At 45.3% G+C, this 27,338-nt stretch overlaps 1 protein-coding gene across 1 annotated transcript in view; it reads right to left on the reverse strand.

Annotated features, from left to right (window-relative positions):
• The window catches only part of LOC138268264 (ATP-binding cassette sub-family C member 12-like), a 1,444,059-nt gene that overhangs the window by 429,994 nt on the left and 986,727 nt on the right, over window positions 1-27,338 (reverse strand). The window contains exons 17-18 of the mRNA XM_069217748.1: window positions 17,514-17,613; window positions 17,349-17,420 (exon numbers count right to left, since the gene is read on the reverse strand). Coding sequence (XP_069073849.1) covers window positions 17,349-17,420; window positions 17,514-17,613 — 172 coding nt within the window. The remainder of the gene's footprint in view (window positions 1-17,348; window positions 17,421-17,513; window positions 17,614-27,338) is intronic.

Here is a 27,338-nt window from a genome sequence, read left to right on the forward strand (position 1 = left end):
AACCAGATGAATATCCAACATTTTTCTAAACCTATGTGGAGTATTTTTGTAGTGTTTTCACTGTGTTACAGTATGATGTATTGCACAAATACTTTACACATTGCCTTCTAAGTTAGGCCCGACTGCTCAGTGCCAAGCTACCATAGGGTGGGCACAGGATAATTTGGATTGTGTGTGACTTACCCTGACTAGGACTGTGGTCCCTACTTGCACAAGGGTATATACCTCTGTCAACTAGAGACTCCATTTATAACAGTTATACATTGATACACGTTTATGGTTTATCTTGATTGTAAACCAAATAAATTAAGTTCTAGTTCAGCAATTTCTTAGGATGAGGAATATATCATTGTGTCATAAGGCAAGCTGCAGTTTGGTGTTACTACTGTTGGTGACTGAATTGTGAATTCAAACTTCTGGCATAGGTTTGTACCCTTTCAAATCTCTGTTATGAGTACTGTTTTTCAAGTCCACCTTTAAATATTGAGAGAAAGGAAGATACTCTTCCTTTTACTCCCATGAATAAATGAGGTTTCTACCTGTGCTGTGGCTGACTAAGAGGTGTATATTGCTTGTAAGTAGCCCTTGATGCGTTTAAGGTCACTGACTTGTACGAGTGAAGTCCTGCTTGTCCTTTGTGGCTTTATTGTGATGACCTACGAATGATGGAAAGTGTCTTATAGTCTACATTCTAGCATGGAAACCCCTGCAAATGTCTAACAAGTAACCAGTGCCATGTAAAGAGTGGAATTGACTTCCATCAGAACTTACAAAGAAGATGAAATATTTTCTTTTTTAAAGTTCTGCAGGTATACAACACCTCACCCCCGCAGGGGACTGCAACAGAACTGAGTCAGTGCCTTGAATCTTCAAGACAACCTTGATGCATCTTGAATACAAATTCCTTGCATGAACTGCCAAAATACACAACAGGACCCTAGGACCCAGCAAGGATTAATATTGCCGTCAACACAGTCTTCTGTTAAAGTATCAGGTTTCATCTGCCCTCAACACAACTTCCAGTGCATTTCTATAGCGTTAAACCAATTTTACACATTGTTCAACAGCTTCCAGTACTGAGTTGATGTGATGATTTACATGAGCTTCTCAGATTATTCACAGCTAGTTTTTAGATTCACCAGCATTCAGCTAAAGCATTTCACCACAACCAATTTCTGATTTAGAGCAGGTTCATATTTGATCAAGGCTGCTGTTTGTTGCTTTTATTATCCACTTACTATTTCCCCTGCTTAAAGACCACTTGGCAAGCATTGCTTTTTATTGCCCAAAGGTAATTTTTAATGATTATTAGCTCTTGATCCCCTGTTCAGTTCTTAGTTGGTTCTGTTCTTTAACATATATAGCTTTATCTTATAGATAAATTTGCTTTAGGCATCAGAGTTCATAATTAATATTTTTACTGTACTGTTGTTGTTAAATGTCACATTCACACTACCTTAACTGATGCCTCTAGTACTATTTTAGTGATCAAGCCATGCTAGTAAAGAAGAGCCAGGGATATCTTAAGAGAACCCATGTTAACCTTTGTGAATTGGGCTAACTGGGCAGGAAATGATTTACAGCTCACATAAAAGTTTAATTCTATTGTTTCAGGCCAGGTGGTTCAGCTACTTTGACACTCATGATCATTAATTGAAGAGCAAGAGTGTAATATTGATATTGAAGTCAAAGTTCATGTGTCATTCTCAGGCATTGGAAAAATATAACTTACTTTTTCTATGTCTAAAATGACCTAAGCACCTCCAGCAGCTTTTACTTACTATTCTATAAAAATGAATTGCAAAATTGTCTTCTCCTTTATCCAATAGAATTAGTTGGTGCAGTGGAACATAGGTTCGAGTAAACATGCAGAAAATATCGTATATAGCAATGTTCTTAAAGGTACAGGTCTGTACCACAAAAGCAACTTAAGGCCTGATTTAGATGTTGGCGGTAACGTTCCCAACGTCGACTTTTCAACTGTAAAACGTCCGCTGCCATGATGGTCTGCATGCTGTATTTAGATTTTGAAAGCCCACATTGGAACAGTTGCCTCTGCTATGAAATACTGCCATGGTCGACTGTGGGAGAGGGAAAAGGGGATGCCAGAGGGAAGGGGCCAAGACACCCTTTCCTGCCTTGCAGATTTGGATGTGCTTTACCACCAAGAAAAAAAGTGGCAGCCCGACCTCCATGTCCGAGTTGGTAGATTGGGGAGGGGGAAGGGGTGAAAACTCACCTTTTTTCCCCTTTCCACCCAGTCGTCAACTGGACACAACTGGTTCCAAGGTAGACAGCCATTAAACTAAACTGGCTTTGAATCTGAATCCAAAAATACTAATCATTACTTATCCATTTTAAGCAACTTAAACCATTTTAATATCTAACTTTTGCAATTCACCTTTAGTCCAGTTCATAAAAATGACACTTTAATTTTCACATATTCCATGTTTTATTAGCAGTTTCATGATTTCAAGCTTTTAATGTCCATGGTGTGATCACTTAGTGACTAACGATCCATAACTACCCAATGCATTTTAAGATACAATCTTTTTATCAAGGGTAACTAAAACCGGAAAGTCAAACTCCATCAAAATACACATTAAATCACTTGTGTCCCTTAAAATATGCACTTAGAGTATCTGGATGTTAGTGATCGAAAGCTGTGTGTACATATACCATGCAATGTTATCATACATTTTTATGTGCTGGCACTCATAAGTAATTCCCACACTATACAGTCTGCAGAAATGCTACTAATTTACCCTTAGATGCTACCAACCCACTGACAGATGGGGGCGTGGTCTCACCGGGCCGCAAAATGGCCGCTCCATAGAGGGCTCTGCAGGCCAGCTGCAATAATCTAACAAAAATACGTACATATTGAGGACATCGAACTCACCACGTGCATGCCACAGCATTCTGGAGCCATTAACAATATTCTGAGAGGTCGCCACTGCTTGCTGGTATCTCGGGGGACAGCTGGGCTGAGATACCACTGGGCACGGCCTGGTGGGCCGGCGGGCTGCCGGTCTGACGTGTGGTGTTGCCTGGTGAATTGGCAGGGGCTGCATTCAACACATCCCTGCCCTGTGCGGCCGGTCGACACTCCTGAGCCGGCAGAGCTGTAAGGCGGGAGGAGACCGACGATGCGACCCGAGACGCTGCAGTGCGGGTGACCTGGCCAGCAGTGAGGAGTGCGGCATGAGCACAGCTGCACTCCCCGGAGATAAGGAGCACGGTGAGCGTACCCCCAGCTGGGAGGATTTGAGTGCCTTGGCAGAGGAGGCGAGATCTGGTAGGTGCAGGGGAGGCGGCCCCAAGCCTAAGGGGCTGCAGCCTGGTGGGCACTGAAAGACTGAAGCTGTCCCCCTTCCCCTGGATGGGTAATGGCACCTCTGCTGGTTGTGGGGGATGAACCAAGGATACCTGGGCCGCTCTATACTCCCCAGATGGCAGCCGCTGCTGATTGCTCCTTGGGGAACAGCTAACATTATAACAAGCGTTCGGCTCGTGCCACCTGGACGGTACTATTGCCCATCCACCAGGAGGCACAGCTACAAGGGTCTGCTCATACCCCCCACCGGGAACGTGCTAGTGGGGAGAGGCTGGGCCCTCACAGCGGAAGCATCTGGGCCTCAAGACTGGTGCCAGCAACCAGAGCATGGAACATTCCTTGAACAAAGGGCACTGGGGAACGCTGGTCCTTTTTGTCTGGGCTGTACTTGCCAACTGTTATCATGGGCAAGTCAGATGCCAAACAGGCAAAGCTCACCTTTGAGGGCAAAAAACGCATCCGGCATACTGAAGGTGAGAGGCACTCTGGAGCGTCTATGAACCCTCAGACGGAGAAGGACCCTGAAGAGTGCAATCTCAAGGAAATACCCCTTGACATGAAAACCAGTTGTAAAACCATTGATGGCAAGTTCCACCTCCTCGCAGTTCACCTTGACCAGGTCAAACAGTGGGTAGACACACGAGTCCAGGTTGGACTGCCTGGAAACACAGAAATCTGGCATTGAGGACCAACAGTTTGAATCTAAAGAGCACCTTTTAAAAATTGTCAAAATACTTGATATTCTTAAGGCAAGAATGAGGATTTGGAGGCCAGATCGCGACATGGCATCCTTCACATTATAGGTGTTCCGGAGTCCACCTGTTTTGCTTTCTTTTATCTTATGACAGAGCTGACAAAACTTCTCTGGAATGCACTTTTTAGTTTAAAGAAGACATTTATTATTATTACTTCACCATGAGGTTCCTGAGAGACGAGATTAGTAGGTTGGAAGCACAGGTTTAAAAGTAGTCACAGCAATGAAAGCAAAATATATGAAAGTACTTCTCAATTGCAATGTACACAGCGAATACATGTGATTATATTATAGCATAACTTTCAAAGCAAAGAATAAAAGTCAAAATTCATCACCGTAGGGCCTATCACTGCTCATCATCTTTCTCATGCCTGCAAGTTGATGACTCCTGTTCAACTGCGAGAAAGAGATTTTCCACCCAAACAGGAGGTCAGGCAGCTGACGTCCGCTCCTGACTGAAGTCTTGGAAAATTCCCTCTTGCTGCTGCACAGGGACACCGTCTTATAATGAAAAAGCCTGCTAACAGGACCTTTCCTCTAATAGTCAAAACATGTAGAGTTGGGAAGAAAACAAGCCATTGGAGATTGGCCAGATCTCCTAAACCTCGCTCCTTCCCAAGGCTGAGTAGAGAGGAAAACACAAAACATACGCTCTCTTATCATGCTAGCGTTCGGTGTGAATTCAAAATACGAAAACACAGCTTGGTCTACCATGTGGAAAAACACAGCTCATCTGCAATGTCTTAACTGCAATGTCGGACTCCATGATAAAGCCAATAGGCAGCTAAACTGAATACAGAATGTAATGTCTAATGCCACGTTAAAGCCAATAGGCAGCTAACCTAAATACAAAATGTAATGTCTAATGCCATGTTAAAGCCAATAGGCAGCTAAACTGAATACAACATGTAGGGGGTGATTCCGAGTTTGGCTGGCGGCGGGTGCCGCCAGCCAAACGGGAACCGCCAGAATACCGCTGCGCGGTCAAAAGACCGCCGCGGTTATTCTGGGTTTCCCGCTGGGCTGGATGGCGACCGCCAAAAGGCCGCCCGCCAGCCCAGCGGGAAACACCCTTCCACGAGGAAGCCGGCTCCGAATGGAGCCGGCGGAGTGGAAGGGGTGCGACAGGTGCAGTAGCACCCGTCGCGAATTTCAGTGTCTGCTAAGCAGACACTGAAATTCTAAGTGGGGCTCTCTTACGGGGGCCCCTGCAGTGCCCATACCATTGGCATGGGCACTGCAGGGGCCCCCAGGGGCCCTACGACACCCCATACCGCCATCCTGTTCCTGGCGGCCGAAACCGCCAGGAACAGGATGGCGGTATGGGGGTCAGAATCCCCATGGCGGCGCAGCAAGCTGCGCCGCCATGGAGGATTCCCCTGGGCAGCGGAAAGTCGGCGGTACACCGCCGACTTTCCGTTTCTGGCCGCGGCTGTACCGCTGCGGTCAGAATGCCCAAAGGAGCACCGCCAGCCTGTTGGCGGTGCTCCCGCGGACGACGGCCCTGGCGGTTTTTACCGCCAGGGTCGTAATGAGGCCCGTAATGTGCTACTGATGAACATTGAACAACTAATATGCACAGTGGTGAAACACAAAGTCAGTGGTCAAACACAATTAATGGCGTAACACCACCCCATATTCAAAATGGAGGACTTTGTTGAAGATGTGATAAATAGCCTGTTTGGCGGGGATTTTTTGCCAGTGTTTATAGTGGAATGGGCCCATTGTTCGCTTGGCCCTCGACCGCCCCCAGGGGCACCTGCCAGACCGATAATCGCCAAAATCCTGAAATACGGAGACAAGGACACAATTTTAAGTTTAGTTTGAGAAAAGAGCCCTCTGAAGCACCTCATCAAATGTCATCTCTTTGTTCCCTGACTTTATTCTGAGCGCGAAGGCTGCCCGTCGCGAATTCCTACCTGTGAAAAAGCTCCTGCAAAAGGATGAAATAGCGTACACACTGTTATATCCTGCCAAGCTCAGAATCACAATATCAAATCAAATTTCTTCACGGATGCCAGGTTGGCCCTGAAGTTTGCTAAACTCACTGCCAAGAAGCGTTTCTGGCAGGGGGTTTGTCTGATGATTCCAGGCGCGCCTCTCTTAGTGACAATGATTGAGCCTCCTAGGTGGCTGTTAGAAATGGTGTCTTTGGTTGGCAGTCAGGTTACCCCCTGTCCAAGCAAGGACCCTCACTCTAGTCAGGGTAAAAGAAAATCACCCTCTGCAAACCCCTGCTTACCCCCTTGGTAGCTTGGCACGAGCAGTAGGCTTAACTTCAGAGTGCCAGGTGTAAAGTATTTGTACCCACACACACAGTAACTTAAAGAAAATACCACAAAATGACACAACACCAGAAGAATAGAAAATATTTATCTAAACAAAACAAGACCAAAACGACAAAAATCCACAATACATAAGTCAAGTGATCAATTAAAATGCAAAAAGAGTCTTCATGTAGTTTAAAACACACACTTACCCTGTTAGCGTGAAAATGTACCTTGGGTGCGTCAAAAATAACCCTGCACGGGCGAGTGTGTGTCAAAAAGGGCTTGCGATGTGTCGATTTCACTCACGAGCGAGACCTTGCGTCGTTTCTCCTTTTGTCGGGTGCGTAGTTTCTTCTCTCCACAGGAGAGCGATGCGTAAATCTGGTCAGCACTCTCGGGTCCGGGCAGGCTTTGTGTTGTTTTTACACGCCCAGTGTACTTGTGTCAGAAATCCAGCCAAAAGATGATCTGAAAACCACACAGGGGGGTTGCGATCTCCCAACTTCTGTCAGCGATGCTGTGCGGCGTTTCTCCAGCTCCGTGCATCGATTCTTCGGTCGTGTTGCAGGCGAGCGTTGATTTTCAGCAGCAAAGCCGGCGGTGCATCGGTTTTTAAGCCGCAGATCGAAGTCGTGTCGATCTTTTCCCCGCATGGCGTTCTGTGCATGGATTTCTTCCTCATAGGCTGCCAGCTTCTCCTTTCAGGGCCCCAGGAACTGGATGGGCACCACTTGGCAGAGTAGGAGTCTCTCCAGAGACTCCAGGTGCTGGCAGAGAGAAGTCTTTGCTGTCCCTGAGGCAAGCTCTAAATCAAGCCCTTGGAGATCTTCAAAAGATGCAAGACACACAAAGTCCAGTCTTTGCCCTCTTACTCTGGCAGAAGCAGCAACTGCAGGATAGCTCCACAAAGCATAGTCACAGGCAGGGCAGCTCTTCTTCCTCAGCTCTTCAACTCTTCTCCAGGCAGAGTCTCCTCTTGGTTTTCAGAAGTGCTCTAAAGTCTGTGGTTTTAGGTGCCCTTCTTATACCCAATTTCTCCTTTGAAGTAGGCCTACTTCAAAGCAAAGTCTCTCTTGAATGTGAAATTCTGCCTTTCCCAGGCCAGGCCCCAGACACTCACCAGGCAGTTGGAGACTGCATTGTGTGAGGACAGGCACAGCACTTTCAGGTTGGAGTAACCACTCCTCCACTCCCTCCTAGCATCAGGAAATGCAGACTACACCCCAGCTCCCTTTGTGTCACTGTCTAGTGTGAGGTGCAACCAGCCCAACTGTCAAACTGACCCAGACAGGGAATCCACAAACAAGCAGAGTCACAGAAATGGTAAAAGCAAGAAAATGCTCACTTTCTACAAGTGGCATTTTCACACACACATTCTTAAAATCAACTTTACTAAAAGATGTATTTTTAAATTGTGAGCTCACAGACCCCAAACTCCACATGTCCATCCACTCCCAAAGGGAATCTACTCTTTAATCATATTTAAAGGTGGCCCTCATGTTAACCTATGAGAGGGACAGGCCTTGCAACAGTGAAAAACGAATTTAGCAGTATTTCACTGTCACAATACATAAAACACATTAATATATGTCCTAGCTTAACCATACACTGCACCCTGCCCTTGGGGCTACCTAGGGCCTACCTTAAGGGTGTCCTACATGTAAGAAAAGGGAAGGTTTAGGCCTGGCAAGTGGGTACACTTGCCAAGTTGAATTTACAGTTAAAACTGCACACACAGACACTGCACTGTCAGGTCTGAGACATGATTGCAGAGCTACTTATATGGGTGGCACAACCAGTGCTGCAGGCCCACTAGTAGCATTTGATTTACAGGCCCTGGGCACCTCTAGTGCACTGTACTAGGGACTTAATAATAAATCAAATATGACAATCATGGATAAGCCAATTACATACACATTTGGTATAGGATCACTTGCACTTTAGCACTGGTTAGCAGTGGTAAAGTGCCCAGAGTAACAAAAATAACAAAATCAGAGTCCAGCACACATCAACAACCTGGAAACAGAGGCGAAAAGTTAAGGGAGACCACGCCAAGAATGAAAAGTCGAACAGCAGCCCTCCACGTACAATCAGTCTAGATGTGTACTGTATTAATATTTTTTCTGCGTAATATCACCAGATGGCCTCATATCTGAGGTCCGTCCACCAAGCCATTTGGCTAGGGCTATGCCTGGAGTTACTTCGCCCCAAGGGTGGTTTTGCATGCTTCTTTCCTTTTTGAGTAGTGCTACTCAGGGTGGGAGGAGGGTATTTTATCTCAACCGAGTTTGGGGGTTGAGTGGGTGTGTGGTGGTTGGGGTGTTTGCAGTACAGTTTTGCAATTTGTTTGTTTACATCTTTCTTGCTGAGGTACACAATTAGGTTTTTCTTCACACAGCTCGCCTCACCAAACCACAATACCTGTCCAAGGGACCCACGGACCTCAAAGTAGTACACACACCTCATCGCTATGGCCAGCCTGAAGTGCTTAACCTGGAATGTGTGCGGCCTTAACGATGCTAGGAAGGCTTGTTTCATGCAAACGTATCTAAGAAGACACAAAATCGACATTTGTTTCCTACAAGAAACACACCTAGCCGACCCCAAATCCCCTCACCTGCAAGCCAGAGGCTGGGACACAGCTTACTCCTCAACATACTCCAATTATGCTAGGGGGTCACAATACTTTAACGCAGAGGTCTCGCCTGGCAAGTGGCTCATGCAGTACTTGAATCTGAGGGCAGATATGTTATACTGACAATCTTACTGGGAGGACATCCTGTTACACTGGTGGCCATATACAGACCAAATGTGAATGATCCTGAATTTTATTCAACATTGTGGTCTAAGATACAGGGTTTGGGTCCGCGGGCCCTCATCTGGGGTGGTCAACATCAACATCATCCTGGAGAACCGGAAAGATAGATTGGGGAGTTCCTGGGACCATCATCCTCATGCCTCTAAAATGCTCCACTCGATCGTGTCTGATAATCAGCTACACAGCGTTTGGAGACTTGCGCACCCACATGCACTTGAGGGAACCTACATTTCCACATATCACAGATCATGGTCCCATATAGACTTTTGGATAGGATCCCCAGGAGTAAGGACATGGTTAATTGTGGTGGGCCATCACCCTCATACCCTGTCGGACCACGAGCTTGTCTTACTGGAGCTCCAGCTCTCTCACTCCACACCTAGGCCCTTCTTTTGGCGCCTATCTGCAGGTGCACTGAGAGATGCATTGTTCCGCAAAGAGATTCGTAAGGAAATTGTTGAGTTTTTGCCCACAATGTGAACTCAGATGACTCGCCTGCCAAACTATGGGAGGTATTTAAGGTGGTCATAAGAGGCGCATGTATAGCTAAGGAAGTAGGGGTTCTCAAATCCATCCGGAATCCAACAGGTGATCCAGTCCCTTGAGACTAGTTATTTTCACTCAAAATGTACTGATTAGTTGGCTGATATTAACTCCAAATGAACCAACATCCAGGAAGAGGCCATCCGGGAGACTCATTTCCTGCATAAGGGAACTCAAGCTGGCAGATATGGCAAGGGTGGCTGCCTGGGCAGAACCCTAGCAAAATTATTACCCCCCCAATCCGGCCTCCTCCCATGTCGCTGAACTATTAGACTCAGACAATAACTTGGTAACCACCACACCAGCGATAGCAAAGAATTTCTCCTCATTCTATGCTAAATTATACCAAGAGACCTCGGTGCTGGATGGCCCCGAGCTCACCAAATACTTAGATACAATACAACTGGTGTGGTTGGACTGCGTCCACCACACTTACCTTTAGGTCCCTATCACGACTGAGGAGATAACATAGGTAATTGCGGATAATGCGCTGGGCGGCGATGGCCTCACGACTTCCTTCTACAAAGAATTTGCCCCTCGGCTGCCTCTGCACCTCCTGGCCATGTACCAGGATTCCCTAACTCAGGCTGCCTCCCTGCCTCACTACATGAAGCTATGATAGTCGCCTTACTCAAACCATGCAAACCAGCATCACACTGTGACTCCTACAGACCACTCTCTCTAATTAATGTAGACAATAAAATATAGGCTAAGGTGCTAGCTAACAGACTGCTACCACTCTTACAGAAAATTATTAGGCCGGATCAGGCTGGTTTTATACCGGGTCGATCCACCTCCCATAATCTCTGCACTATTTTGCTATCATAAATCATCCTGCTCCATATATTCAGGCAACAGCTGCCCTACTAGATGCCACCAAGGTGTTTGATACACTAGAATGGTCCTACCTGCTTACCCTTCTAGCCTGCATTGGCCTCAGTCCACTATTCATAAAATAGATCTGCCTACTGCATACCCTCCCACTGGCAACACAAATTAGTCTATCGGATCCCTTCCGGATTACTCAGGGACAAGACAGGGCTACCCACTATCGTCCCTTTTATTTGCCATTGCGATGGAACCACTTGCGTCATGTCTTAGGCAGCACCATGCCCACAGGGGCATTCGCCTTATGTCCAGGGCCCTGGTGGTCTCAATGTACGCTGACTTTATTGTGGTATATACCTGTGACCCACAAGAAAATCAGAATCCTATAATATAGGAGGTGATTCGATTTGGCTGTTTTTCAGATAACCTGGGGAAAATCTGTGTTGTTTCCCCTTACAGACAAACCCTGCCTTTCTCCTCCAAATTTCCCCTTCAATGGGCAGTGAAGCCGGTTCACTATCTTGACATCTGGCTTAGTCGGGACGGCACCACTCTGTGGCAAGTAAATTGTGGCAGGGCTATGACCTGGTTAGAGGACAAGATACCACTGTGGACCATCTTCCGCTTTCCCTCACCGGCCGTATTTCCATAGTGAAGATGGTGGTCCTCCCCAAATTTTTATATCTTTTAATCAATATTCCTATACCCCTGACTGCCGCCTTCTTTAAATGTCTAAAATCCAACTTGAGTACCCTAGTTTGGGCAGGCAAACAACCTAGGATCTTTTAGGAACTTCTTACTTTACCGCCGGCTAAGGGAGGTCCGGGTGCGCCAGACATGGCTCTTTATGCACGTTGCGCACAAACTCAATACTTGTAGGTACATCCTACTCCATATTAACTACATACTGCTATCGAGGTGGATAGAGCAGCACCTTACCTTCTCAAAATGGCATTGTTCAGTCCTTACAAAGCACCCAGAGCGGAGACTGATACGGTTGCTTGTGTTCGGTGGGCTTGGGAGGAGTTGCGTAAACGATCTGTATTGACCTTTTTGTATGCGTCATCCATCCCACTGTTCAAGAATCCCACAGTCCTGCCCTTTCAGGAACCCGGCACCACAGCCCGCGCACTTAAGTACCATATATTTAACTTTGCAGATTTCTTCCCTAATGGTCATTTTAATGAGCAATTGCCTTGGCAGAGGGGATATTTCATACCCTGCTAGACACATTGACGTATTACCAACTTCGAGCAACATGACACACTTTACACCCCACTCTCCCAGTTGCACCGCCCACAATGTCATGCCTAGAAATTATTTTCACATCCCCGTCACCGATTTGCCTGATCACCCGCCTCTATACCAACACTCAGGCTCCTGCTCCACTCTCTGCATCTTGAGCCAGAGCAGGGTGAAATGAAGACCTCTCCACTACATTCTCTGATGAACAATGGGTTTATTGCTGTAACCAACTAGAACACCTCTCCCCCAATTACAAACTCTGCTTCATACACTAACTATTTGCATCGCCTTTACAGATACCCCTTACAAATATTTAAGATAGGCTTGGCCCCAGATGTGAAATGCTTTTGATGCGGAGACACACAAGCCTCCTTTTTGCACCTTGCCTGGCTTTGGCCACAGATAATGTCATTTTGGGAGAAGGGCTACAGAATAACACTAGAAATAACTGGACACCACCCATCCTGGACGCCGTTGGTGGCATTATTAGACCATGTAGGGAATGTACCTGTTTACAGCTATGCTACTCCTGTTAGCAAAAAGGTGAGTGGCCATGCATTGGGAAAGATGCCCTGCTCCTACAACTCCTGCCTGGCTGCACGATGTTTTATACAGTCAGGAACAGTTAGACATGTATTGGGACCTCATGCCATCACACTCTCGACCCACGCTTACCTACTCGCCCAGAACAGGCACCCTTCCCCAATTACCATGACAGCTGCCATTAAATCTTTCACGGTGGGGTGGAAACACAGCACCATTCAATCACCCAAGCTGTCATACCTCTGGCTAGAGAGCGAAATCCCCAATCCGGGCTACGGCCAATTTCGTGGCTTCAATTAAGTACAGGTCTGCCACCTCCAGGTAATGCATTGAAAAAGTAGTGTTAATGATACTGGGTATCCCTCACCATGTGAAAATCTTTGTGCTAATGCGCTTTAAACTACACTTAAAAATATTCCCAAGTATATAAATAGTGGGCCCTTGTGTATAAACCATCCTGAAAAGAAACCACATGAATTTGACAAAAAAAATCCCAGCACCCAAATAAATCGATGTGCCAATTTCATTTCTACAAAATGTGACGATAAAGACTGCTCGTGCAATACCAAAATATGCCGCACCTCCTGCCATAATCGACAACTATGAAAATCTAACCAGGGTCAACCCTTAAATAATACCAATTAATCTTGAACCTCATGACCTAGGACCACTCCGTGATCACAATTAAAATAAATGAAAAAACTCCTGTCTCCTCGTTAGTCGGAAACTACAACCATATTCTGTGATGTTTAAATAATGTTTGAATGAACTGCCTCTTTGTCATACATGCGTTAATATATGAAATTAAACACTTAATCGTGCACACTGCTGTGATGATTTTGTTACAAATGATTATATAAAAGATTGTCAAAGCAGCATTTATCTTGCTAGATTCCACCAGCTAGAACACATAAAAAACAGCACGTGTATTTAAAAATTAGAGAAAATGCATGCAATGAAACCCTGACATTTATATCTGTGTCCCAATTTGTTTGTACTTAATTTAAACCAATTTTTGTTTACGTTTTTGGGGTGCAAACTGTAGAATGGACAGACAAATTCATCATGAAAACACGTATTATAGCATACAGTCTCAAATTAAACACCATTTTAAACCATTTTGCTCAAGCTCTCAGGCAGATAGCTCCTGGTGCTTGTTCTGGCAAACCACCACCAGTTCTTCTCATGCGAATCTGTAACATCTAAATACGGCGGGTGGAACACCGTCGACTTGACAATCTTCTCGGATCCGCTGCACTGCCAAGATCTAAATCAGGCCTTAGATTTTAAGTATACCTTTAGTTAAAACACATTATGCTTACCAGCATCATTTACAACCTGACATGGCTTAAAGAGTATACAACAGGTTGCATCGGTGTTCTGAGTTACGTTTGGTGTATCAAAATATATAGTACACTCATTTTCGAGGCGTTCTGAAGGCCATCCATAGTCGTCATGCAGAGCATCATCATTACATACATATATTGGTCGTCCTCTAGCTTGATGGTATTCAAGTGTCTCTCTTAGATCCGCAGTCATCTAAACAAAGTGTGGAAATGCTGCCAGAACTCCTGCATCACCAACTGGATATCTCCCTTAGCAGCAAAAGGTCTCTGCTGACCTACAATGACAAAGCACTGCTGGACGTCTCGATGAGAGATACTAAGAGAGCTGCTTTCAATGAGACATCGGCTCTCCACTTATCAGTGTGTTCAGCGATTGCAGCTTTCGATTGGGAGGGGAAGGGAAATAGGCAGAGAGCAATGTGGAAGGGTGGCGGGTTCCAGATTATGCTTTATTTTTTTTAACTTGACTGATAAGGAGAGAGTTTGTGTTGCTAAGGGTGGTGTAGAAAGGATAGGATGGTGCTAGGCTAAATACTGTGATATGTGTTGTCAAAGAGTGGTGGGGAACCAGGTTTGTTTCTAATATTTTGGTGGGAGATATAGAAGTGGTATTAGAGTGGGCGATAGGACCCCAGGTATGTACTAACGTTAAAAGACAACCACCATTTTCATTTTAATTTAGTAATGTTCAGCCATTCCTTGCCCTTCCACCTTTGCCTAAAGTTTCAATCTCGTACACAAGTTATTCAGTGCATTTTAGTGCATAGTTTTGTAACTCACCAATAATTAATAATTAAATAATCAATTAGAAAAAGGAAGTGGAGTAACATCAGAACCTCCTGCCCAGAATGGTCAAAGCAAACTAGAATGAGCGCAAACAAGCATACATTCAGGAGGTGCAATGGGTGATTTACCTAAATAGATTTGCTACCTTAACAATCAGCCACCTATACTTTACTTGGCTTCCACAACAACACGCTATTGAACTACAGGAAACCCCTTTAAAAAAAGACAGATACTGAATGTCTATCAACTATAAATGTTTTGCAAAGTGAGGGCATTCACATCTGTATCCAATTTCAAAATTGCCATCCAACCACTAGTCCTCCCTAAGGTGGAGGCAACCCTCTCTGGCATCTCTGATTCCCTTGAGGAGCGTACTCCAGGCAGTGGCATAGCTCGTTAGAAGGCTAAGGAAACATGACAGAATAATCTAAAATTTACAGGCTCCCTCTGCCTTCACTTCATGATCTGATGCATCACCAGTCCTTCACTTCATGATCTGATGCACCACCAGTTCTTCTCATGCGAATCTGTAACATCTAAATACGGCGGGTGGAACACCGTCGACTTGACAATCTTCTCGGATCCGCTGCACTGCCAAGATCTAAATCAGGCCTTAGATTTTAAGTATACCTTTAGTTAAAACACATTATGCTTACCAGCATCATTTACAACCTGACATGGCTTAAAGAGTATACAACAGGTTGCATCGGTGTTCTGAGTTACGTTTGGTGTATCAAAATATATAGTACACTCATTTTCGAGGCGTTCTGAAGGCCATCCATAGTCGTCATGCAGAGCATCATCATTACATACATATATTGGTCGTCCTCTAGCTTGATGGTATTCAAGTGTCTCTCTTAGATCCGCAGTCATCTAAACAAAGTGTGGAAATGCTGCCAGAACTCCTGCATCACCAACTGGGTATCTCCCTTAGCAGCAAAAGGTCTCTGCTGACCTACAATGACAAAGCACTGCTGGACGTCTCGATGAGAGATACTAAGAGAGCTGCTTTCAATGAGACATCGGCTCTCCACTTATCAGTGTGTTCAGCGATTGCAGCTTTCGATTGGGAGGGGAAGGGAAATAGGCAGAGAGCAATGTGGAAGGGTGGCGGGTTCCAGATTATGCTTTATTTTTTTTAACTTGACTGATAAGGAGAGAGTTTGTGTTGCTAAGGGTGGTGTAGAAAGGATAGGATGGTGCTAGGCTAAATACTGTGATATGTGTTGTCAAAGAGTGGTGGGGAACCAGGTTTGTTTCTAATATTTTGGTGGGAGATATAGAAGTGGTATTAGAGTGGGCGATAGGACCCCAGGTATGTACTAACGTTAAAAGACAACCACCATTTTCATTTTAATTTAGTAATGTTCAGCCATTCCTTGCCCTTCCACCTTTGCCTAAAGTTTCAATCTCGTACACAAGTTATTCAGTGCATTTTAGTGCATAGTTTTGTAACTCACCAATAATTAATAATTAATTAATCAATTAGAAAAAGGAAGTGGAGTAACATCAGAACCTCCTGCCCAGAATGGTCAAAGCAAACTAGAATGAGCGCAAACAAGCATACATTCAGGAGGTGCAATGGGTGATTTACCTAAATAGATTTGCTACCTTAACAATCAGCCACCTATACTTTACTTGGCTTCCACAACAACACGCTATTGAACTACAGGAAACCCCTTTAAAAAAAGACAGATACTGAATGTCTATCAACTATAAATGTTTTGCAAAGTGAGGGCATTCACATCTGTATCCAATTTCAAAATTGCCATCCAACCACTAGTCCTCCCTAAGGTGGAGGCAACCCTCTCTGGCATCTCTGATTCCCTTGAGGAGCGTACTCCAGGCAGTGGCATAGCTCGTTAGAAGGCTAAGGAAACATGACAGAATAATCTAAAATTTACAGGCTCCCTCTGCCTTCACTTCATGATCTGATGCATCACTTTCGAAACTGTAAACTAAAGCATTTCACTACTATACCTTTTAAGGAAGAACAAGATCTCATATAGCTACATAATATCAGCGGAAACAACGTCAGACTGGAAACAAAGGAGTGCAAGAGGCAGACTAGACAATAAGCTTTTTCCTACTGTAAATGCAGGATCTTATATTCCATACATACAAATGTACTTAGAGGTCCTTCTCGCCTGCTCTTGCAGAAGGAACCAAAGACTCATTGATTACAGAGACATTTCATCTGTAAGCAACAAACCCACTACAACCTGTCCTCAAACATAACATTGAGAGCCCCCCTCTGCAATAGGCAAATGCTCTTACTATACCCCTTTTTATCGCTTCCCTTACCCTTTAGAGAGTCCAATTTTCTTACAGCTAGGTTTGTGCTACACATGCCTACATAGTGGGTCTGAGGCTCCTCATGGTGCAGCCAAACTGGCAATTTCATACACTACAACATTAACGGCCAGATTTAGAGTTTGATGGAGGGGTTACTCCGTCACAATTGTGACAGATTTTCTGTCCGCTGAATTACAAGTTTAATGGGCTAATATAGAATTACAATATGTCCGATGGGAAATCCATCAAGTTTCTGACAAAGTAACCCCCTCCATCACACTCTAAATCAGGACTTTAGACATCGACAACCAAACTGCAATTAATTTCAGTTCAAATAGTAAACAAATCATTTTGAGCTAGTGAATGCAATAATAATGTGTGATTTTGTGCCTCAGTATATATTGATTAACCCATACATGCCTACACCCTATGATGATATATGTGATCATCAAGCTTCCCAGCAATTAAATATCTCAATTTTGAACATTCAGTGAAGCAGATTGATTGTACTACGTGGCTCTCATGTTACCCATGGATTTCTTAATTATGTGCTACTAATCAGAACTCTACATACATACAATACCTTTTCCTTCTCCCATGTCAGCGTCTTTTGTAGGAATATTCTGTTCACTTGATTCATCCAACATGTCAAATGCTGTACAAAAGTGAGTAAAAGAAAAATGTAAAGGTAAAATGCAAAGATAAAATTGTCAAACAGAATTAAACATTTGTAAAAGTGACTTTTTACCAGGGTTCACAATTCCTTTCTGAGTAGCTGCTCGTAAATTTTCTTCACCAGATATGATCTGTAAAGGAGTGCCATGTTCTGTTGAATAATCGTTCACCTCCTGTAAGAAATGTGCAGACATGTTTGAACAAGCTTTGCCAAAACAAATTGGTCTAGCTTGTTTTAAGTATGTGTGTTCTTTTTGTAATAGCCATATTTTGTTGAATATTGTGTTAGGCTATACAAGCACAAAACAGATACATGTATCCATATGAGTCAAAACAATATTCATATACATGCATACATACACATACCTACATACACCCACAAATGTGCAGAAACATGCACATACAGTCACAAGGAGGAGATGATAAATATCCAGATGCGTGCACACATGCAGGAGCATCAAAAACATTGTACTACTAAAAAAAACTCTACCACATTGAGGCACACAGTATACTTGATTAAGTTTACTGTCAGTGCTTGTAAGACACCTAAACAAAAGCTTCAAAAGCACAATCTTTTGCATAACTGTCATAACTATTTTATTTTATATGATGTAATGGCAACTTCTATTTAGATATTTTGGTGTGTTGCAACACTGGATTGGAACTTTAAAACTAGATATAAACTGCACAAATAACATCATTTTCGGCATTTTCTAGAGATAATCGGTATGGGGTTTATGAGGATCCCTTGGAAATGAGCGGTTTTGTATAGAACTTTGTGTATCGTCATTTACATCAAGACCAACTTATATATATATATATATATATATATATATATATATATATATATACTTTTGGGCACAGGTTAGTTTGTGAGCGTGTTTCTGGTGTGGAGGTATTACTAACTTGTAGGGTTATGAAATAGAATTTGACCATTTTTTATGCATGTTCAGGATACGATCATTAATTTATGGAGAGATTTGTTGCTCAAGAGGTATTTATTATACTGACTGGTATAATATTTGATCAACTATTTAACTGCATGACAACACACAAAATCAATGCTGGACTAACAAACTGATCCCTCTGTTGATTGACTCACTGGGTATAGGCATTTTAAATATTTGGGCTCTGGTTGCTTGATTTCACTTTGAAGGTGTGCATGATGTTATGTGGCTTGCGTTTCTTCATTAGCACAGTTGGAGTTTTGACTAACTGAGCACTTTTATTAACATAGTATTTATGTATGGAGTCACATTTTCACGTTTATTGTTGATTATTCTCTCAATCAGCATTGATAAAGTCCATTTTCTGGACGAAACACATGACGGCTGACGGTTCGGTTGAAGGTTCTAACTAGACGGAATCTTAGGATTATAAGCAGGTGGAAGGCTGAAGGTTCAAATTAGGTTGAATTCCATGATTACAAACAGACTAAAGGTTTAAACTAGGCTGAATTTCTTGATTACAAGCAGCATTTTCTCTGGTGGGAATACATTATGGGATGGATCTCCCTATCTACTAGTAGGAGTATGATACTCACCTAATGGACTTATAATGGACTTTGGCTTTTGTCATTTTGGACTCATAGGTTTTAGTAGGTCTATATATTTATGATGTATTTTGTATTAGAATTGTTTAATTATATGTTTTTTGTGTTGTTTGTATATATATTTAGATTATTTATTTGTTTGATTAAATATTTAGTTTGTATTTTTGCCACATATGATTCACTGCACACATTTTTTTCAAAATCATGATGCTTTAAAATAATCTGGATATATGTGTGAATCCATTATATTTTAAACATATCATTTACAGTTCTTGGGTGATCCACAGGATGTTTCTTATATGTTTGTATTTACTGATTTAGGTAATTCTTATCTCAGTATACATATTAGGCAACAATATGTTTTCCTGTGTATGAGCACTGTTTATTACAAGTATTATGAAATAGGGGAGTGTGCGGCCTTAATAAGGTTTTGTGTTGCCATGTACATAGTGTATACAGTTTAAGAGCCGGCCTGCATCTCTCAGACTTCTTACACTGTTTATATTTAACTATATATTAGTAAAAAGGAGAGAAGAGTATTTCTTCATAATGGATTCATTTGGAGATGATAGAGATAGACTATTTTCAGAGATGTTTGTACAACAGTCAGACACAAGCTCCAGGGCAATGATGAGTTCTAACCAATCAGAAGATATGAAGAGGAAATACATAAGATTGGAAAAACTGCGGAAGCAAGAATTATCACGTTGGTGGGTTCGGTTTTGAAAAATTATTTTTCTGATAAAAAAAGTACAGCGAGGACTTAGAATAGTTTTATTCCCCTCATTTGATGATCTATCTCCCAGACACGTTAGAATGGGAACAATTACTTTTTGAGGCATCAAAAGGTATGATGATGATATTGGTACAACACGCAGAACAAAAGAGAGAAATTTTACTTAAAGAAATACAGGATTTAGAAGTAGAAATAAGAAACCTCAATCTACCAGAGGTTAAGGAAAAAAATGATAAGATATTAAAAGAGGTTCTGGAAAAACTATATATAAAAAACAAAAAAATGGCTAAAATACAAAGAGACGACAGGGATTATAAAAACGGATGGGTCTACACTTTTGCAAGAAAGTTTGATGGAATCTCAATCAATCAAACATGTGGATAATGGTACAGGTGATAACAGACAGACATCTAAAAGTGAATCAGAAATTTCCATTACATCTGGGGAACAAGAGAGGGAAGCGCTTAGTGATAGTTCGAGTGTTTCTTCGCACCCTGACCAAAATGCGTCCTCGAGTTTTTTAAGAGAAGCCAAGAGGTATCGATTAGGCAACAGAAGGAAATTTCCGCAACCACAGCAGTCAAATTTAAGAGAACCCGCAGAGGAAAGAGATAAAGGGGCGCAGGGGAAAACAGAGTCTCCGGGGTACAAACCAGAGCAACCAAAACAAAACATATGAACAACTAACACTCACCAGTCCTCACGACATGACAACTAGTGAGGAGCACAATTATGACATTTCTATTGTGAATGTATCTACAAATGTATTATCGAAAGAACAAGTAAGTGTGTTAGGTAGGGGTTTGGGTTTCTGTTTATCTGGTCATTGCAACATGACTCAGGTTCACATAGATTTCTTTAAATTTTCACGACAATTAAAGCTTAAGAAATTCTTCAAAGAAAAAAATAATAAACCTTGTGTGGAACAGTTCAAACTACCCCCCAGCACACATACAATTAGAGACATTAATGACATTCAAACTATATTATCCCTAGACACCTGTGGCAGTGTTGACATAAATGTCCAGCAAGTTCTGAGTGATTTAGATATTCAACAAGATTTATCACTATCCAGTGGTTTTAAACCAAAATCTATTTTCACACCAATATTGTCTAGTGGCAATGTCATAGATGTTTTTAACAAATTGGTTGTAGATGATCTTAATAAATTACGACAAAAAATACTTGCTGGAAAATCACACATCACTTATAATACAATTAAAGAAGAAAGAGATGCTTTACGGGCTTTGTCCAATAACCAAACATTGATTATTAAGGAGGCCGATAAGGGAGGAAATATAGTTCTTATGGATAGATGTGATTATGTTAATGAAATTAATCGACAGTTGGCCGATGAAACATCATATACTAAATTAATGAATAACTCATTACCACATATAGTTCAAGATTTAGAAGTATTACTAATAAGATGGCTGGATGAATGCTTAATATCGGAACTGGAATATAAATATATTCTTAACAAACATCCTAAAGCTCCATGTATTTACATACTACCTAAGATACATAAACACAAAACCACTCCTCCGGGTAGACCGATTATATCAGGCATCGATTCACCAACAGAAGCTCTTTCAGAATATATTGATAGCTTCTTGCAGCCTTTTGTAAGAAACGTACCTTCATATTTACAAGACACACGTGATACCCAGAAAAAATTAGAGGATGTCATATGGTCCTCTGAGATGACATGGGTCACTATGGACGTGAGTTCTTTATATACATATATACCCAAGACTAAGGGCTTGCAGGCAATTCGACATTTTCTTTCCAACTGATCTGCTTCCTTTTTGGAACACACAGGCATGCTACTTAAAATGATTGATTTCATTTTGGAGAGTAATGTTTTTATTCATGAGGGCACATGGTATAAACAAGCCCAAGGGGTAGCTACGGGCTCACGATTTTCACCATCTTATGCCAACTTATATATGGGCCTTTTTGAGAAGACGCACATTTGGTCAAATGGTCCCCCAAATCTTACCGAATATATCTTCTTTTGGGTAAGATATATTGACGACATATTAATGATTTGGACGGGACCGGAATCTGTACTACTAGAGTTTTTGACCTATATCAATACCAATGACTTTAATATAAGGATGACATATGAATATAACAAAAATCGAGTTCAATTTCTTGACTTGGAAATATTGGTGGTCATTACAACCCTGGCGGACGGTGTTAAAGCGGCAGTAAGACCGCCAACAGGCCGGCGGTAAAATATTTGCAATTACGACCGTGGCGGAAACTGCCAACAAAGACAGCCACTTTAACACTCCGACCGCCACAGCGGTACAAACAAACAGTGCAGCGGTCACCGCCAACAGACAGGCTGGAGACAATGTACCATCCACACTATTATGACAGGCCAATCCGCCAGCTTTTCTGGGGCGCATTCACCGCGGATAAAAACACGGCGAAAACAGGAAATTCGAAGGGAAAACGCTCACCTCTACACACCCCACGAGGAACGAGGACACCATGGACTGGGAACTCCAAATTCTACCTGCAATAGTCTTCCTGCTCCTCTACCAGGAGCACGAACGCCGGCGGCGAAGACCACGGTGAGTACTGCACCTACGACACAGGGGAGGGGGGAGGGAAAAAACAGGGACATACACACGCAACACCCCCACCCTCACCCACTACAACACACACACTAATGCATATTAATACATCACAGTTACACCCCCCAAACCCCCTGGAAGAATACAAAGACGATAGAAAATTAGTGTAACCATTGTAATATATTAAAAACAAGTAGGAAAAAATATATATATACACCATTTACAAAATATATACCAAGCATAGTAGTCCAGCTAGAGCTCCAATTAAGTCCGTGGAACACTGGGCCCACACAAGATCCCGACCATGACGGAGAGAACACTGCAGGGGCATCAGAGAGCAACTAAACAGGCACCACAGGGGGAGGGAAAGGGGAGGCACCTCAGCCGCTTGAGTGCACGATGCCAAATCCACGAGGGGGCCACATGCCCACTGTTTAATCCTGGGGAGTTCAAAGCCACAGTCTCTCAAGTCTCTACAGTGGGTGGGTTGCCCACTGCTTTATCCTGGGGAGTGCAACGCCACAGTCTCTCAAGTCTCAACAGTGGGTGGTCTGCCCACTGTCCAATCCTGGGGAGTGCAAAGCCACAGTCTCTCAAGTCTCTACAGTGGGTGGTCTGCCCACTGTTCAATCCTGGGGAGTGCAAAGCCACAGTCTCTCAAGTCTCACAAGTGGGTGGTCTGCCCACTGTTCAATCCTGGGGAGTGCAAAGCCACAGTCTCTCAAGTGGATAACAGTCCCCACTGGTTCTGGAGGGGACCTTGTGCCCAGAGTGCTTAATCCTGCTAAGGACAGAGGTAGTGCATGGATCTCTGCACTGGTTCTGGAGCGGGCATGGTGCCCAGAGTGCTTCATCCTGCTAAGGACAGAGGTAGTGGATGGATCTCTCCACTGGTTCTGGAGGGGGCATGGTGCCCAGAGTGCTTCATCCTGCTAAAGACAGAGGTAGTGGATGGATCTCTCCACTGGTTCTGGAGAGGGCCTTTTGCCCAGAGTTCTTCATCCTGCTAAGGACAAAGGTAGTGGATGGATCTCTCCACTGGTCCTGGAGGGGGCATTGTGCCCAGAGTGCTTCATCCTGCTAAGGACAGAGGTAGTGGATGGATCTCTCCACTGGTCCTGGAGGGGGCATGGTGCCCAGGGTGCTTCATCCTGCTAAGGACAGAGGTAGTGGATGTGTCTCTCCACTGGTTCTGGAGGGGGCCTTGTACCCAGAGTGCTTCATCCTGCTACGGACAGAGGTAGTGGATGGATCTCTCCACTGGTTCTGGAGGTGGCCTTGTGCCCAGAGTGCTTCATCCTGCTAAGAACAGAGGTAGTGGATGGATCTCTCCACTGGTTCTGGAGGGGGCATGGTGCCCAGAGTGCTTCATTCTGCCCGTGACGGACTCAGTAGCGTCAGTGCCCTTGGCGCTCATGGGCCGGCGGTGCCCTGTTCAGCGGTGCTTGAGGCGGCGGTGCCCTGTTTAGCGGTGCTTGAGGCGGCGGTGCCCTGTTCAGCGGTGCTTGAGGTGGCGGTGCCCTGTTCAGTGGTGCTTGAGGCGGCGGTGCCCTGTTCAGCGGTGCTTGAGACATTGGTCTCTATTGCAGGGACTCCGCTGCTGGCGGTCCTTCATGGCCCAGCGGGGCTTGTGCTGGCGGTCCTTCATTATCCAGCAGGGCTTTTGCTGGTGGTCCTTCATGGCCCAGCGGGACTTTTGCGGGCGGTGGCCTGGGCTGGTGCTGGCAGTGGCCTCCTGGGCAGCTGGGCTTGTGCTGGCAGTGACCTCCTGGGCAGCTGGGCTTGTGCTGGCGGTGGCCTCCTCGGCAGCCTGCTGGTGCTGGCGGTGACCTCCTGGGCAGCTGGGCTGGTGCTGGCGGTGGCCTCCTGGGCAGCTGGGCTTGTGCTGCCGGGGGCCTCCTGGGCAGCGGGGATGATGGCGGTCTTCTCCGCTGTGCTGCGCTTCCCAGTGTTTCTTGTGGCCCTTCCCCACCTTGGAAGGTGTCACAGCTGACTCCACACTCCCACCGTGACCCCTGGGAGCGGCTTTGGTGGCTGGAGTCTTCCCCCTCTCCCGCCGGGCACTGGCCAACTTCTGATACTTCACAGGTGGGGGACTGTATGTGCTGTGGCTCCGTGCCACACTGGCTGCCCTGGTGGCCGGTGCACTCCAGATTCCGGTGACTACAGGCACCACTGGTCCCGGAGATGTTGTGGCTGAGGTGCTAGTTCGGGACCTAGGAGATGGACGGAGTGGGGGAGGTGTGGGAAAGAGGTCAAGGTTGGACAGGAAACGTTTTTTGACACACTGGAACGGGTAGCTGGAGGGGGTTTGGGAGTGGAGGAAGAGGTTGTGGTTGTAGGAGGTGTTCTTTTGCTGACTTTGGGTAAAGGTACATGGGCTGGAGGCTGTCGTGAGTCAGAGTCTGAAAAGCTCGCTGAAGGGCCGCCTGACCAGAATGAATGCCCTCCAGGAATGCATTGGTTTGTTGCAACTGCCTTTCTACACCCTGGATGGCATTCAAAATGGTAGACTGCCCAACAGTGAGGGACTTGAGGAGGTCAATGGCCTCCTCACTGAGGGCAGCAGGGGTGACTGGGGCAGGGCCTGAGGAGAAGGTGATGCCCACCCTCCCGGCTGAGCGGGCACGGGGCGAAATGCTGAGGGGCTGCTGGGAGGGCGGTGCTGGAAGGGGGTGGCGGCTGTACCTGTAGATGGGGGGGGCACAGATGTTGCCGCCACCACAAGGGAGCTCCCATCAGAGGACGAGTCCGTGTCACTGGTCTAAGCTCCTGTCCCCGCCGTGGAGCTCCCCTCGCCCTCCGTCCCACTGGTGAACTCCGATTCCGTAGTGTGGCCCTCCATGGCCATGTGGGATGCAGCTCCCTCGTGTTCCGGTGCCACTGCTCCTCCGCCTGGTGATGCTAATGCACACAAGAACAGGGAAACCACAAAAAGGGGGGGGAACGACAGAAGAAAGACATGTTGAGTGCATGCATTACCGCTACCGTTGGCGGAAACGACAGACGCAGAAGCCCCCAACACTACGCCGCGCTCTTGGGCTCCACTGTTCAATTCCTGGGAAATGGCCTACAAGGCTATGGACGACATCTGCACACATAGATGACACAGGGGCATGACTAGGTGTACTTGGCACTCTACAGAGGTGGGGTGGGGTGCAACATGGCCTGCCTTACGGTGGGACCTTGCATACGGAACTCTCCCTGGCCTAGGGAAACCCACAGCCCACCTCCCCTAGCTACACCCCTCCACTGCACGCAAAGTCAGCAGAATACGAGTGTACTCACCCCCTTGTGGCTGCTGTGATAGCCTCAAGCGCCCATCCAACTCCGGGTACACCACCGCCAGGATCCTGAACATCAGGGGGGTCATTGTGCGACGGGCACCCCTCCCACATTGGGAGGCCATCCCCAGCTGAGCCTCCGCCGTCTCCTTGCTCCAGCGGCAAATGTCCTCCCATCTTTTCCGGCAGTGGGTGCTCCGTCTGTGGTAGACCCCCAGGGTCCGGACGTCCTTGGCGATGGCACACCAAATATCTTTTTTTTGGTGGGCGCTGACCTACATGATTTGTCCAGGGGGAAGAGAAAGTTATTACCAACTGCACCATCAAAGTGATTGGCCCCCAGCCCTACCCTTGCCATGTGGCACATGCACTCACCGTCGTTTCATGCACGCCTAAATCTACCACCCCATCCACGAGTTTCTCCAACTCCTCCGATGTGAAGGCAGGGGCCCTTTCCCCAGACACTCGAGCCATTGTCTCTTCCAGACCGAGCTCACAGCAGCACTTGCAGTGTAGGTCCTCTCCTGTCAAAGATCAGGTATCGAGTGATTGAACAGATAGAAAATGGCGGTCACGTCCGCAGCGGTGCGTACCGTCACCGCCGGAGTACTTCGTCATTGGCTCCTGAGACTCATAGGGACTAATGTTAACCAATGCAGCATTGCACCGCGGTATTCGACCGCCTATTGCGACGGTGTACAACACCAGCGCAGTTACCTCACATCCCATTGTCCCACTTTAGAGGTCAAGCAACCGCCATTTCAGGGGCCCACATGGTTTCATATTCAACTGCGTCACACATACCTAGGCCTAGACTCAACACACACACAGGCCACTTTTTAGAATATGAATGGTGTTCTGTGTAAGCTGTGGGTATGTACCTCTGAGTTGGTTGACACTGTGCTCGCTGTTGTCCTTCATAGGCACTGTTCGCTAGGACATGGGAGGAGATGGCGGCATACACCGGTGTACCGACCGTTGGTGGACCTGTCGACAATGGAGGAAAGAGACGTGATAATCACATACAGGTTTGACTGTGCCACAATCCAGGAACTGTGTACCCAGCTGGAGCCAGACCTGATGTCAGCTATCCGCCATCCCACAGGTATCCCCCCTCAAGTGCAGGTGCTGTCAGTGCTCCATTTCCTTGCAAGTGGGTCATTTCAAACAACAGTGGCCATAGCATCAGGGATGTCCCAGCCTATGTTTTCCAATGTGCTATCCAGAGTGTTGTCTGCCCTGCTGAAACACATGCAGAGCTACATCGCTTTCCCTCATGTTGAGGATTTGCCTACAGTGAAAGGTGATTTCTATGCCCTGGGACATATCCCCAATATCATAGGTGCCATTGATGGGACCCATGTGGCTTTGGTCCCCCCCCCCCACAGGAGTGAACAGGTGTACAGAAACCGGGAGAGTTATCATTCGATGAATGTACAGATGGTATGTTTGGCATACCAGTACATCTCCCATGTGAATGCCATGTTCCCTTGCTCAGTGCATGACGCTTACATCCTGCGGAATAGCAGCATCCCTTATGTGATGGGTCAACTCCAGAGGCACCGTGTGTGGCTATTAGGTGAGCACCTGGAAGCAAGACAGTGGGAATGGTTGTCTTGGGATATCCCTCCAGGTTAGTGTGTGTCTAACAGTTGTCCCTCGCCATTTGCAGGTGACTCTGGTTACCCCAACCTGTCATGGCTACTGACCCCAGTGAGGAATCCCAGGACAAGGGCAG

This window comes from Pleurodeles waltl, chromosome 12 (assembly GCF_031143425.1).
Source record: "Pleurodeles waltl isolate 20211129_DDA chromosome 12, aPleWal1.hap1.20221129, whole genome shotgun sequence".
NCBI classification, from domain to species: domain Eukaryota; kingdom Metazoa; phylum Chordata; class Amphibia; order Caudata; family Salamandridae; genus Pleurodeles; species Pleurodeles waltl.